A 16,490-nucleotide genomic window follows, 5' to 3' on the forward strand; every position below is an offset into this window, starting at 1 on the left:
ATGTCAATTAGCACGGCATCATTCAAAAATTGTATTTATTTATTGTGTTTTTTTTCTTAGCGCTTCATCAGTACATTCTGCTTTTATTCAGTTTAGCTGCAGATAAATCCTGGCACGTCTATGAGAGCAAAATCACTTCTCTTTCAGTGTGAAAAATTCTTTATCTCATTTTCACAAAATAACATTTTATAATAGCTATTTAACTTTTCCTCTGGGTGCCCCCCCTGGCCACCACGTAGACCCGCCCCTGTGTGTGATATATATACAGTATGAGCAGACCATTTTTGTTGTCGGCCAATCAGAATTAGTGTGTTTATTTAATCCACAAGTAAAACTGCAAAATACTGCCAGTGCCTTGTGTGTATACTTATTAGAAAACAAGGCATAGGACAAGGATAAGGAACCTGAAACCAAGACACATACAATTGCAAAATAGTTTTATTTCATTTTAAATATGCATATGCCTGTTTGTATTAATGCAAACAACATGAAACTGTACAAATAGACTTTTGGTGAAGAAATTAAGTAGAGATATAATACAAAAAACTAAAAAAAAGTTGTGATGATGGTCCTCTGCTGCTGATTTGGTTTCTTTTGGTCAGAAGGTGTGTTCCTGAGTTCTTCTCACTGTTGAAGTCAGTGTGGATCCACAGTGCTGTATATTATGTATATTATATTTCTCCTTCTGGAGGCTTCACCGCTTCACTCCCAGGAACATCATCAATAGTGCTGTAGTAGATTATGTCCTTGTTGGGATCCTGTAGAAATGGGATTGTATAATAAACATGATATATTCATGTCTGATATTTCAGCACTTCTATGCAAGTCTGGTCTACTTACATTTGGGTTTTCATCGTTTATAGTCCTGTATATCGGAGGATCTTCAGGTTTAGAGTAGATCTGCATTTTATGCACAAACAAAACAGAAAAAAAGAAAACCGACTCATTAAATAAACTCAAGGTTTCATGGCCAAACTAATGCATATGTGACTTAAGGAGAAAAACAAAAAATGCATTTTATTGTCTTATTTTGGTCTAAAACCTTTTTTGATTGGTTTCGATGATGAAATCTCTATAATTTTGCACAAACTATTTCCAAGTATCATTTAAAGGGTTGCATTCGCACCGACAGTGTGTACTAGGACGAGATGTAAGCTGGTCGACAGTCATGTCATTTGTGCGCAGTACTGAACAACGTTAACAAAGAAGAACAATGTTAACAACAGGAGGATGGAGAACACTGTGATCGGAGCAGTGGTTTTTTTGTGTGTGTCCCATAGGTTTCACAATAATAGACATGGAATGTCGACGTATATGTAAAGCGATTGAAAGGGAAAGGTGGACTAAGAATCTCCAACGACAACTGGCAGTGCTACATTTGCTACAAGTGCCTGCATTTCAGTGTCCGTCCATCTATCGCTGTTCATCATTCTTGCGAAATAAATTGACACAATGTTTACAGTATGTTACAAGGACTTTTAAATCATGGCGGGTGAGGATGTTTTCAAACGCGTCTGGCCAATCAATGCCTACTTACGTCATGGGTTAGTACCAGTTGTCCTGGTTAGACCCATAGACAGTAAAAGAAATGGACACGGTGACCCCATTGGGTTCAACAGAGACAAATGAAGTAAAATAGAAGCACACACTTCCTGGGGGTCAAGCATACTGCGCAAACTGAGCTTGATGACGTAGATGTCACGTATGCAATCTGTCTGACAATTGTAAGTCTTCTAATCACTGCCAAGAAAAATCTGAATCACCCACCGAATCTTGCAGACATTAGTGTAGTTTACAGTGAAATCTGTTACATGTAGATCATTAAACATTTCACTTTTATATAAGTTGCCAGGCGTAATTAAATATATTGCTATCCATTTAAAATTGTATTTTCATGATAACATATATCATAAAAATTTACTAGGACAATTATTTACTATTGTGGTATGAATAATAAAACAAACACTTAGCACTATTATACACAATTCTAAATGAAAAATGAAAATAGATAAATGCTTCAGATAAGGTTTTGAGTTACAAATATCTTCACATTCATTTGAAATTGACATCCCATGAGATTCAATGTGTCTAAAAATCAAATGTTGAACAGAAGTCCACACTTACACCACATATATTATGATCACATAGCTTATGACAGTGAACATGTTAGAAGGTTATTTCTCCTTTAAATAGTAAGAGGGAGTGATTCATATGAAAGACAGTTGTCATTTTTTGACAGCTGTGCTGATGTAACCTTTTCATCTGTTTCATCAAACCCTAACTTTCAGTGAAGATTCAAGTTGGACTTTCTTGTAAAAACCACATCATGAGATTCATTTCACTTAGATTTCTAATTATGCACCTAGACCATCGGTTTTTGGGCCCTGATGATTGCTGCTTGTGGCTATATTTTGTTTTGAATTGTATTATAGAGGTTATATAGATATACTATGAATTAAGTATATATGATTGAATGCTTGTTTGCTTTGGTGTTGCCTCCCCTCACAATCCTCACACCACCCAAGTCTTCTGTTCTCTTTGGAGTATTACAAGCTCTTGGTGCATGAAGAAGATCGGTAAAGTTGCAAAGACTAAAGTCTTAAACCCATAGATATATTCTTTATAAAAGTTTAGACTTATCCATTCCCTCCAAAAACGCCTCATTTAAACACGCCCCCACGATGTGGAAATAATTGCACAGATGTTCACACAAAGAAAGAAGGCGTAATGATTCTCGCTCTTGCTGCTGGCAAATGTTGTTTTGTTGTGAAAGTGAAAATACTTTGTCTGGCCATCCCAAAGAAGACACAACTAGAAATCAGTGTATATATATATATATATATATATATATATATATATATATATATATATATATACACACGCTGGTTATATATGCTCTATATAATTGTATGTGAAAAATAAAAATCTTGAATCTTGAGATTTTTCATATTATGATTATTGTGGCCGTAAGAATTCACGATATATTGTGATATCTATAGAAAACCTGGGAAAGATATCAGTCAAATGAGTTTTTACTTTGTAATTTGAATTTTACTTTTTGACCCAACGAACACAAGGATACTGATAAACGCAATGCACTTCTTGGTGGTTGTCCAGCATCTTCAATAAACAAACTACAGGTTTAGTCCAAAATGCAGCGGGTAGAGTCCTTACCAGGTCAAGAAAATATGATCATACTACCCCAATTTTACAGTCTCTGCACTGGCTACTTATTAAGTTTTATAACAGTTACAAATTATCATTACTTACTAGGCCCTAAATGGTTTAGCTCCTGCACACCTAACTAGCCTTATACCATGCTACAACGCATCACGCTCCCTAAGGTCACAAAACACTGGACTTTTCCTAGGATAGCGAAGTCCACTAAAAGAGATCTTTTTTGCATTTGGCTCCCAAACTCTGTAATAGCCTTCCAGATAATGTTCAGAGTTCAGACATACTCTTTCTGTTTAAATCTAGATTAAAAAATGCATCTTTTGCTAAGCATTCGAATAATGCATCTCATAATTTGTGACTGCAGTTGTATCTACGCTAATTATGTCTCTATTTGTTTCTCTGTTTTGCACAAGCTCCAGTCTGGATCCAGAACATATGAGACGAGATGATGCTGACCCCTCAGAGGACCTCAGATGATGCCAACCCTGAAACAACATACAGAACTTGTTTAAATTTTTCTGAAAATTCCTGTCATTTGCACATAAACTAATAAGCCATTACTAAATATTGTGGAAGCTTAATTTTTTGTAAAGTTGTTTTGCAATGATTTGTATCGTAAAAAGCACTATACAAATAAACTGAATTGTCTTTCTGCGTATTTTTTGCAGCTTTTATGAAAAAACAAGAGAGAAAATACTTTCAAGTTCAACAGTATATAAATAAATATTTATGGTAACGCTTTACAATAAGATGTCATTTATTAACATTAATGTACTAATGTGAATGAACAATGAACAAGCTCTGCATCTTCTTCTTGTGTGACAGGTGTCAGCGTTATGGCACAATACTGCCACCTGGGAGCACAACCAGGTACTGATGCTGGAGTATTTACATTTGGTGTTATCATAAGAGAACATTTCATTATAAATATTGTAGTTATTGCTAATACCGGTATATCGTCATAATTGTTGCTATGAATATCACAGTTATAGCGACACCCCTAATCTACAACACTGTTCCATAACAGTTCAACCCAAATATTCAGATGTGTGCAGCACATTTTGTGGAGGACTGTTTCCTGATCCTGGGAGAAAAAACTACAATGCCGGCTGTAAATACATTTACATATTTGAAGGATTTGGCACTGATGCGAGTTTTGAGCAGTGTTTATCTCAATTCCAGTCCTTGCGCCCCCCTGCTCTGCATATTTTGTATGTATGTTTCTCTTATGGCTTCAAGACGTTTGTTCTATTCGAACATAATTGCCCTATGAAGTGGACAACACAGGATATTCTGCCATAATTCCAGTTCCTTTCAAATTGCATTGAAGTGTGTGAGACATGAATTTAAATTGTATATTTATTTAGAGAGGTATATTATGTCACACTTGTCCGTTGCGCAGCACAAATCAGTGAATGAATGTACCGAGTGAAATAAACTTCAACAGATTTCCCCTGCTCAGGGAGCAGGGAGCAATGAACACTGTGTAGGGACCATGTCAATGGGAACAAAGTTCATGCACAGAGCTCACTTCTAACGAGCTAATTATCTGAATCAGGTGTGTTAAAAAAGAGAGACATGCAAAATTTGCAGAGCTGGGGGGTGCGAGGTCTGGAATTGAGAACCACTGAGAGTAACGCTTGTTGTTTGATGTTCCTCCGATCACAAATGCAGACATAGTTTTGTGTTTACATGGAAAGATGCAAAGTAATACACAATATACACTTATACACAGTATAAGTCATTATAATCCGTAATTATATCCCCACTGAATGCAACCAATGCCTCGTTTGTAATGGGTTTTATTGTTTTCTCTTATCGCACCGGTGTTCTGACCAAGATTAGCATCACAGTATGGGAAGTGGTGTAACATTTCCGTCACACGCTCCGGGCTTTCGGCCAATCACAATGCACTGGATAGCTGGCCAATCAGAGCATACCTTGCTTTTTCAGACCGATGAGCTTTGTAAAAAATTATGCATTTCAGAAAGGCGGGGCATAGAGGAGAAACAATTTTTTCATTTAAACCACATAAATACATTGCATTACATCCAATACACAAAATAATGTTCTTATTAGGAACATCATATGACCCCTTTACTACTTACCCCTCACCTAAACAGCTTTCAGTTATTAGGCCATTGCATTTGCTTGTGCTTATGTTTCCTGCATGAGTTTTTCACTGCAATAGTGTGGTACAACTAGCCAACTTCTGTTTTTTGTTTTGTTCTCAGTGCTCTTAGTCATCTTGCACCTTCTGGCTAAGTGGTGTAGACATTTATTACATTATTTGAGTGTTCAGTCACCAAAGGAATTAAAGTCTCTATTTGTTAGCATTAGTTAATGCTTCAGGTGTCATGAACTAAGGATGAACACTACTGTTATCTACATCTATAGGTTAAGGTTCATTTCCACATATACTAATACACAGCATGTATAAATTAACATTAATTTATTACAAACAGACATTAACAATGAACAGTATATTAACAGTCTCAGAAAAGTTCCAAGCGGCCACTGGGGTGGTAACTTTAGGTAACAAAGATCTAAAAGTTTTAAAAACCTTTATTTAAATCTAAATGGTACATACAGTATTAACAGTTTTTTCAAAGGTGAGGTTTGATTGCCTCAGTGACAGTTCTGTACCTTGTTTTCACAATAAGGTGGATGGAGTTCTGTCTCAGACAGCTGCAGTTTAGCTGGAGTCAGTACAGTCGTCCCCCTCAAGCAGAACTTTATATTCCACCAGCTTGTCTGAAATAATCAGTGCTTTGATGTTTTTATGATGGCACTATTTGAATTACTCTTACTCCATTGGTCTCTATTATCACAGTAACTGATTTATGATAATCCTGCCCCTAAACAGACTTTGAAAACAAATTGGTTGCTTCACGCGTCAATCAGATGCTCACTTCTGATCAGTCAAATGCAAATCTGATGAGAGTTTAGCACAATGTCTCTGTTATTTAAAGATGCTCAGAATTCCTCCAGGTCAATATCAGAAGAGCCCGCGATCTCTAATTCTGTGACAGACAGAAACACTCCTCTCTGTGCCATCTGAAAGAGAGAATAGGTAGAAAGATATGACAACAGAACAAAAATGCAAATATGAGTGAACAAGTCACAAAAATTCAGTGCAAATAATAATAATAATAACAATCTGAATAATGAAACTATGTTAATACTAACATATTCTCAGTGCTGGTGTCTGTGCAAACAGTTGCTGTAAGGAAAGGGAAATCATTTTTAATAAAAGGGAATGAAGCATAATTGTATTAAATGTTATGCATTCAGTTTGAATTACCTTGTTTTGGAAAACTAAAATATTAAAATATATTTTTTCTTTTTCAAAAAGACAATAAATTCAACACAACTTCTGTCAAATAAAATGTAAGAAAAGAATACAATTATTTATTATGACTTAATGTAAGATCTTTATTAACTGGTTTTGGTTCAGTGACAGTGAGAAAATTAACCTGTGAATTTTATAGAGACACAGGAAAAGATTAAACAGTATTTTATTTTATTTTGTATTTTTTTCATCAATCAAGAAATGCTGTGTAGATCTGATTCGTTTTTACCAGAGACATTAAGTTGAACAGGGGCCTGCAGATCTCCTACAGAACAGTAGTACCAGCCAGAATCAGTGAGTCTCAGTCCAGTCATCAGCACAGTGAAGGATCTTCTCCCATCATCACTGATCTGGACTGATGAATTCTGGGATGTGTTAGTCCTCCCCACTGTGTAACATCTCTGATCTTTATATCTGCACCACTGTTTGAGTTTATTCTTATATCTAGAACTGTAGAAACACTGAACACTGATATCACCACCTTCATGTCCAGATACACTGCTGCTCACCTCAAACACATCAGGAGCTGAACACACACACACAGACACACACACACCAGTCATTTAGGATTGCGATTTCTGAGGAATTAGTCAAATTTTTCAACTGAATGTGAAACGCGTCTCATACCTGCTTGAACTGTCAGATAAAGCTGCTCACACTCATCTAGTTCTGATATTCCTCCAATCTCCACAACACACCAATAAGCTCCAGTGTCTTCATTCTGCAGGTTTCTCATAGTCACAGTAAAGAAACTCTGATCTGGATGATCAATCACTGACACTCTTCCTTTGGTTTCATTAGCATATGCCAGAATACTACAGTAATTGTAAGCTGACGAGGCATCAAAGCACCAGTATTTTTTGTGATCAGTGTATTTTCTGTCATAATGACATGGAATAATGAGCGATCCTCCAGTCTGAACTGTTAACCGTCTGCTTGCTGAACCTGTTGTGCCTTCAGGAGCTGGATAAAAAATAAAATAAAATAATAAATAATCTTCTTTTGAGTTTTATGTCATTGCTAATTATTGATCAATCTTATTTAGATGCATGTACACATATTAGCACAATTAGTTTTCTTTTAATATTTATGTCCAGAACTTATATTGATGCAAATCATGCATTTGGACTTTTTAAAATAAAGATTTTAGGCTAAAATTCAAATGAATATATCCAATTCCACACTAGCCGACTGAGGGATTTCTTTTTCCCTCAGGCTATCAGACTAATGAACAGTCAGAACTAATACACCCCACAGCATACTCCCACAATATGGTATGCCACACACAGCACTTTAGCTTTAACAGTTCAACACTGGACTATACATACACACTGCATTTAATACAATAACCTACCCATTACCACTGGATACCATCCGATGCACATGACATTTCCGTATCCAGTTCATGTACACTGTGTTGCGCCTTAGCATATTTTTATGCATATAAATGCTTACATAATGTAGAATGTGTACATTTTGTGTATAGTGTATAATGTGTAGTGCTAACTGTGTGTATGTCTAATAGTACACTGTGTGTACGACTATATGTATGTGTATATTGCACATTTTCACCTGTTGAAGTCTGGTTATATGTTAATTGTTTCTGCAATTTCTGGAGCAAGCTCCCAAGAATTTCAATTACAAAAAGGCACATGTGCTTTGTTGATGTGACAATAATAATGACTTGACTTCACTAGGTAACAGACATTATTTCATGTCCTGTGAATGGTCACTACTTCTTTCAAGGTTTTAGCCTAACCACTTTTCTACCTTCACTAGGTTTATCTTAACCCTTATGTTGTGCTGAAAATCCTTTACCGTATTAGATAAAAACAAAACAACAACAACAAAAACATTTTAAATACTGCTTTTAATAGCTATATTATCACCAAATCTTCCAGTGGCATCACAAAACAATTTCTCTATTAATACAAGTCTATAATTATATGATAATAATGAGTATTAGAGTCTAGCATGTCATACAGCAGAACATGTCGACTAATCGTGTGAATAAACTACAAATATAGAACACTTGCCTGTTATGAGCCAAAGGAAAAACACAATGAACTTTAAACTGTCAGTCCTTTTGTTAAAACGTTGCCATGTTTCTTCTCCCTGCATCTTCACTCATCTTCACTTCAGCTCATCACTCGAGGAGAAGTAAATGACCTTAAGTTCTCACGGTCTCAGTCTCACTTCCTGCTTCCATGCTCTTCAGTTACTTATGTCACAAAAACTTGCATCAATTGCATCACTTGGTCAAGACATTTAAGATTTTTCTGATAAAAATGATTTATTTTACTAGCACTGCAGTTGATATTAAAGTGATTTCCTCAGAAATTTCTGGGTATCAACTCTATTGCATTCTCTACTTCTCATTTTACAATTATAGAACTACTGAAGAAGGTCACTGCTGAAGTGAGTTTCTTACATTTATTTATATTCAGTATGTGACAAACACCTTCAGATAAATATTTTAATAGGACTTGAAACCGGATGTGAATGAAGCACTATTTCTGTACAGAGATTAATACTGGACAAAAGCTTTTCAACATTTATATGCTGATAAAACACAGATCAAGAGATAAAAGTTGAGCATAATTGCTGATGACAAAAAATCTTCACCCCTTTGGTGTTTCCTATCATGAGGCTCTTCTGTTAGAGCATCTGGGCCTGAGCTGGAGCGTTCAGGAAAATCACAGAGGGGTTCTTATAGCCTCAGAGTGAAATATCAAATAAAGCAGAAAACATTTTCTCAAAATTGGACAACAGACAAAACATCATCGTGAGTTGTGGATCTGTGGTAAGGATTTACATTGCACTCCATTATGTAATTTCTTATTAAAGCAACTCTATGTAAGCTTTTTTTTTTCTCCTTGTAGCATTAGTTTTACAACATTTAATCAGGAAAAAACATGCATCTGTATTTTGCATCAGTGTATTTTCATTCTGGGAAAAGTAAACTTTTACTTCACTATATTCAAAAGCATAATATCTCACTTTTTATTTCACTACATTGTATAGACAGCATAACGTTTCTCATTATTTCCAAGTGAAGAATGTTCATCTTTCAATTAACCTTTTAACCATTTTTATTTATTTTATTTTTTTGTTATAATGTACACAGATAATCCACAAAACAAGAGGAACAAACATTAAGAATGTAAATGGGGTCTTTTTTATTTAATATTGATGGTAAGATAATTGCACTGACTGTGAGATTATCATTCATTTCATTTGTCCCTCAATGTTTCTACTTTTTCTCTGCAAAATGAGACAAAGAAAAAAAAATGCCCAGACACATTATAATGCACCCTATTTATTCTATAGCTAAATTAGGTTCAATTATGTAAAACTAATGCTTTTAAAATTAATTAATTTATAAGAAATCAAATAATGACTTTCGCGGAAGTTGTGGCCTAGTGTTTAGAAAGTGTAACTCCTAACCCTAGGGTTGTGGGTTCGAGTCTCAGGCCAGCAATACCACGACTTAGGTGACCTTGAGCAAGGCACCAAACCCAAATATGTTCCCCGGGTGCCGCAGCATAAATGCCTGACCACTGTTCATGGTGTGAGTGTGCTTTTTTAGCAGCTCCTGTGGTAGGTTGAACTTCCTCAGCTGGTGAAGGAAGTAAAACCTCTGCTGTGCCTTTTTCACAATGGTCTATATGAGTGTCCCACTTCAGGTCCTGAGAGATTGTGGTGCCCAGGAACTTGAATGACTTCACTGTTGTTACAGAGCTCTCCATGATGGTGATTGGGAGTCTTTCAGACATTTCCACACAGAAGCAGGGCAACTGGAAGATGACTGGTTCCTTGGCTTTCCAGAATAATTCCTCTTTGCCGCTCTGATCTCCTTTTTCAGTGTGTATTTGGCCTGTTTATACAAGACTCTGTCGCCATTCCCAATGGAATGGTTTTCAGTTTATGAAGAACACTTCTAGATCGGAACAGCACATCTTATTTAGTTCTGTTGCATTTGTACACCACCTTTCATTGATGTAAAAGCGATTTCCCTGTTGATTCTGTGTCACGGTCCGACGTGAACAGCTGAACACCCAGCAGATGGAGCACACTGTCCAGGATTCAGAATTCCCTCAAAAAATATTGATTATTCTCCTATATTCATGTTCTGAATTCCAAAACCATCTATAGACAAGATTGAGTGTCTAACGAGTCTTTAAACCTGTGTGTGCCTACTGTGAAATTACTAGGGCTGTTTCGAATGCCATTTTTTGAGCTTCGAAGCTTAAGTGGCAATCAATATCGAATATTCGAAGCTTCGGTGGGTGGGGCTAAATATATAATAATAGTGTCGGTTTGCATTTGTATCATCTTTCACGACTTCACGTTTCACTATTCAGCATCGTAAATGTGTTGCGGCAGACCCAGTGGAGTGCAGTGTTGCATTTGGTGCAATATGATCAGGTGGCACACATTCTTTAAATATTAATAAACATTTAATAATCTTTTAATTAGAACAGTTTCCGGTACGCATTACACCGGCAGGTTTATGCTCCGAAAACGGACAGTGCACAAGTGATACAAAACACAAAGTCTGTTGAGAGCAAGAACTTTAATAAGGTATTAATAACAAACATTTCTTTAAAACAAATGTATCCCAAAACAGAAATTAAATTAGTAACACACAGTGATTTCAACGAACTGTAATAAATAAAGAACACGGTAGCATGCTTATAAACAGTTGAATAAGAATAAATGAATTGTTTTTAAAATGACACAAAATGTAATATCTATTACAATTAGTTTTATTCTATATAAGGGATTTATTTTGTCTTATTCTGACTTTTTGTTAATTTAAATCTTTAAAATGCGCAATGCTTTTATTGAAAGCATGTTGCAATTAGCCTATTTATCATAGCAAATTAAGCGCATAAAAGCAGTTTTTTTTTTTTTTTTTTTTTTTTTTCGCGTGCTACTTAAAGAACTCAGGTGATTTTTCTAACTTGTGGTGCTGTTGTGGTAGGCCAGTTTCAAATTGCATATTTGACACACTGCCTTTGTCTTGTCATCCTCACTTAATTTAAAGTGCTCCCAAACAGCTGAGGTCTTGGGCATTTTGACCTATTCAGTATGAGATGAAATAAATCACTACCTTCGCCAACGGGTGGTTCAAGCATGAGTGAGAATGAGTCCGCGACGGAAGTCACGTGTTGAAAAAAAAAAAAAAGAATATTCGAATCTCAAAACTGAAAATCGAATGCCACCCCACCGAATGAATATTCGAATACAACAAGAGATGAGTCCCTGGTCTAATGCACCACCTGTCTTGAGAAACCCGTTCTCAAATATTTAACGTTACTTTTAGTCATTATTTTATTTGGGTAGGACACATATTCAAATGAGCCATTTTAATCTAGATTAATTCCAAGATTACAGTGAGATTAATCTAGATTTAAAAAAATAATCTATGCCCACCACTAGTAAATACACATGACATTTCTTACTGGCGAGGTAATAACAGTGCTGTTTAGAGACACTGCCAAAGAAGACTGTTGAGGGACGCACAGAGGAAACTTAATTCACACAAGCTCTCTGTCTCTTTCACTCGCTCTCTCTCTCTCTCTCTCTCTCTCTCTCTCTCTCTATCTCCCTTTCTCTGTGTCTCTGTCTCTTTATCTTGAGGGTTTCAAGTTAAACTATTGTTCAAGTAGCAGTTAAAAAGGCCATACAATAGTTTAATAATTCTATTAAGAGAGTATTATAATTGTTTACCTGTGATGTGAAGTAAAATCCCAGAGAGAATCAGAGAGTAAATCATGTCTACAGCAGAGTGCGTGTTCATGAGACGATCTGGTCACTTCTTGCAGTGTCTCTGCTTCTTGTTGTGTTTGTATTAATGCAAACAACATGAAACTGTACAAATAGACTTTTGGTGAAGAAATTAAGTAGGGATATAATACAAAAAACTACAATAAAGTTGTGATGACGGTCCTCTGCTGCTGATTTGGTTTCTTTTGGTCAGAAGGTGTGTTCCTGAGTTCTTCTCACTGTTGAAGTCAGTGTGGATCCACAGTGCTGTATATTATGCTGTATATTGCTCCTTCTGGAGGCTTCACTGCTTCACTCCCAGGAACAAAATCAATAGTGCTGTAGTAGATTATGTCCTTGTTGGGATCCTGTAGAAATGGGATTGTATAATAAACATGATATATTCATGTCTGAAATTTCAGCACTTCTATGCATGTCTGGTCTACTTACATTTGGGTTTTCATCGTTTATATCGCTGTATATCGGAGGATCTTCAGGTTTAGAGTAGATCTGCATTTTATGAACAAACAAAACAGAAAAAATATCAAGAAAACTGACTCATTGAATAAACTACAGGTTTCATGGCCAAACTAATGCATATGAGAGTTAAGGAGAAAAATAAAAAAGCATTTTCTTGTCTTATTTTGATCTAAAATCTTTTTTGATTGATTTCGATGATGAAATCTCTCTAGGTGGATCTTAGCATTTGCTGAATGAGAATACATTTCTTGTTCACACCAGATTTAAAATTCTTATTCATTTAAGAAAACCGTACACATTTTAGCAAATGTGCACAGGGTGATTTGGAAATGAACATTTCTTGTTTGATTTCCAATGCAGCATGATTTGTTCATTTATCAAAATCAGTCAGACTTACATATATATTTCATCAGTATCTATGATACGGAATGTGAATTATGTCTGTGCATAATGTCAGTGCAGCTCACACAATGACAAATAAACTTTGTATCATTGGCCAATTTACTGACACAATAACTAAGTTTAGATGTCTGAATTAAATGTTTTGGGTGAGTTACTAGATTTGCAGACATGATGCAGACATGGCACAGAGTGATGAAGTCTCATGAAACAGATCAGAAAATTACACTTACAGTTTAGAGAATGATAGAGATGTTAGAGAAAGTTTCAAAATATAAGCCAAAGCAACTGTCAAACAAACATGTTCATATATAGATTTTCATAAACTACTGGATTTACCATGTCAGTGGTTCTGCTGCTGTTTATCTCTCTGATTTGCTGTTTGTCTTGCTCTTCATCAAAAACAAAGAGAGAGAATCAATAATTTATGACTAACAGATTTGTACATACAATCTGTTCTGATTAAATAAATTATAAAATGGAATTAAACAGATTTTCAAACAAATGAAAATGTCGAACTGACTGTGTCTCCGTCTCCATGTCCAGATGAAAACACTGATCAGAATCACTGACAGCAGAAGTACAGATGAAACTGGAAGCCACACAGTCAGGAGTTCATTATATCTGTGGGAAATAATGAAACATTCTACAATCTTTTTATTTACAGAGCTCCAAAAAAGATGTGGGACTAATTCCGCTGCATAAAATGTACCAGAAAATTAGTCATATCTGAAAAAAACGTTCACCACAACTCTGTGAATGTCTGTTAATAACTCTTTGTAAATGTATTTCAGCCTAAAAGTTGTAGAATTGGTTTAAAAAAAATGTTTTCAAACAATGCATTACTTTAGTTTTTTGTTAATGATTTTAGTTATTATTCTTGTGATGTCTGTTTCACTTCTGCAAAGGTTAAAAACTTTTTTTTTTAAAGAAAAATCACAATGAGGAAATTATTGTTAGAGTAAAAGGCTAAAAAAATTGAGGAAATTATGCATGCCGACAAAACGCAGACAAACACAGATTAATTCAAGGAAGATGATTCTGAAAAACGTCAGTGAGAAATGTTTCAATACTAACATGTCTTTCTCTTTGTCTTGTTTGGCTTTGATAACAGTGAGTTGAACAGGATTCAGTGCCTCTCCAGCAGAACAGTAGTACCAGCCAGAATCAGTGAGTCTCAGTCCAGTCATCAGCACAGTGAAGGATCTTCTCCCATCATCACTGATCTGGACTGATGAATTCTGGGATGTGTTAGTCCTCCCCACTGTGTAACAGCTCTGATCTTTATATCTGCACCACTGTTTGACATTATTCTTATATCTTAACGTGTAGAAACACTGAACACTGATATGACCACCTTCATGTCCAGATACACTGCTGTTCACCACAGACACATCAGGAGCTGAACACACACACACACACACACACAAACATATAAGTTATTTGATTTGATTAAACACATATTTGACACTAGAATTGATTAAAATAACTACAAAAACTTATACCAGATTGAACCTCCAGATAAATATCATATATGAGAGTCGGTTTTTCTTCAATCTTCAGAGCACAATAATAGCCTCCATCATGTTTTGTGCTCTGCAGGTTTCTTATAGTCACAGTAAAGAGACTCTGATCAGGATGATCAATTACTAACATATTCTCCTCTTTTGTGTTTGTGTATGTACTGGACTTATTATTTTCTGAATGCCAGTATTTCTTCTGATGTGTGTATTTCTCATCATAATAACATGGGATGGTGACAGATCCTCCAGTCTTAACAGTTAATCTATTATATGACACACTGCTGCAGCGTTCAACACCTAAACACACAACACACACACCGCTGTCATGTTCAGAGTTAATAATAAATAGTCTTCACAAAAACACATTAAAAGCAACATGAACAACCAAGCATAAAAAGTGTCATTACAAAATTATAAACAGGATTGACTAAAAACAGTCTAACATGTAATACTCACCCAAAATAAGCCAAAACCAGATGAAAAAGAAGAACATTTCTTTCTGTTCGTATGTGAGCATTGTGTAAGTTTCTCTTCCCGTATCTGAGCTGTTTTAACTGTGTTTCCAGTTACTTCTCTTTTTACCTCTCATATAGCACTAAAAAAAGTATTGCGCCACTAGGGTTGTACGATAAACTGGTATGACGTATGCTTATCATATCGTAGACATTTGCTTATCTACAGTATTGGGAGGAAATAAAGATGCAGAATCACTCCTGCGCCTAAGCAACAATTTTCCACTTAACTGTTCTCTTCCTCCACCCAAACCTACAGCGGAGACAGCATCAGACAAAGGCCGTTATCTCTACTCTCTATCCCACTTCAAAATACAAGTTATAAATGGCAATATGGGAATACTTTGGATATAGAAAAGATGTATGCGTATTTGTCCTCGAGGACAAAGTAAGCAAAAACGGTGGTCGGAAAGCGACTGCAAAAAGAGCTACAAATCGAACATGTTTACCTATATTTGAGAACAACATCCCACAGTGCAGAAACAGTTATTGTCCATTTAGAATTTGAATTTAAAATTAAAGCCTTATGATTTCTGTGATGCTGCTGGTTTAATCCCAGAATCCAGTCAGGACAATGGATTTACAGTGGCCTACAGTGCAGATGTCACAAAACACACGATTTGATGGACTGATGAATAAATCAGAAACAGAGCTGTCAAATCACAACATGATCTAGTGTCTGTGCTTATTAAAGTGCAAAACACTGCTATATAAATATATTATATGACTGTATATTTTTGATGTATGCAGGTCTTAAAGGGACAGTACTGAACATGCTGCCGACTGTAATTAAAGGGATAGTTCACCCTAAAAAAAAATCATGACTGAAAAACTTTAATGCAGTTGCTTTAATAGCAATCAATGTATACAGTGTTTTATTTTTATATTTGTTCATTATTTTTTAATGCTTTTGCTAAATACACCTATAGTACCTGAAAATAAAATACTTTATTTTATTTGTATAATGTCTGTATTTGTAATGTGCATCTTTGTTCTCGTTTTTAATAACAAAGATAAAATAATGACTAAGAATTTTATCTTCACCCATGCACTTTAGTCTAAATATCTGACATACTTTTTCATATTTTGTTACCTTAAAAGGTTTAATAATAGGGAATTTAGTTTGGCTGTATTGCTCAAACAACTTGCAAAATAGAAAAAACAACATGACAAAGAAAAATGATAAAAAAAAATTAAAAAATGTATTTTTATCACATCGCCTACCCATTGCAGAGGGGGAACAAACCCATACAGACTCCAAACCCTCACCCCCAG

At 35.5% G+C, this 16,490-nt stretch overlaps 2 protein-coding genes and 1 pseudogene across 3 annotated transcripts in view; all 3 read right to left on the reverse strand.

The window, feature by feature from the left end:
* LOC127936618 (CMRF35-like molecule 1) overlaps positions 1-16,490 on the reverse strand; it is a 127,798-nt gene that overhangs the window by 50,576 nt on the left and 60,732 nt on the right. The window contains exon 4 of the mRNA XM_052534210.1: positions 14,538-14,582. Coding sequence (XP_052390170.1) covers positions 14,538-14,582 — 45 coding nt within the window. The remainder of the gene's footprint in view (positions 1-14,537; positions 14,583-16,490) is intronic.
* Positions 1-16,490, reverse strand: part of LOC127937157 (CMRF35-like molecule 1) — a 91,912-nt pseudogene that overhangs the window by 45,391 nt on the left and 30,031 nt on the right.
* Positions 1-16,490, reverse strand: part of LOC127937225 (polymeric immunoglobulin receptor) — a 51,591-nt gene that overhangs the window by 3,660 nt on the left and 31,441 nt on the right. The gene's annotated exons all lie outside the window — the stretch shown is intronic.

Source organism: Carassius gibelio, chromosome A2 (genome assembly GCF_023724105.1).
Source record: "Carassius gibelio isolate Cgi1373 ecotype wild population from Czech Republic chromosome A2, carGib1.2-hapl.c, whole genome shotgun sequence".
In the NCBI taxonomy this organism is placed as follows: Eukaryota; Metazoa; Chordata; class Actinopteri; order Cypriniformes; family Cyprinidae; genus Carassius; species Carassius gibelio.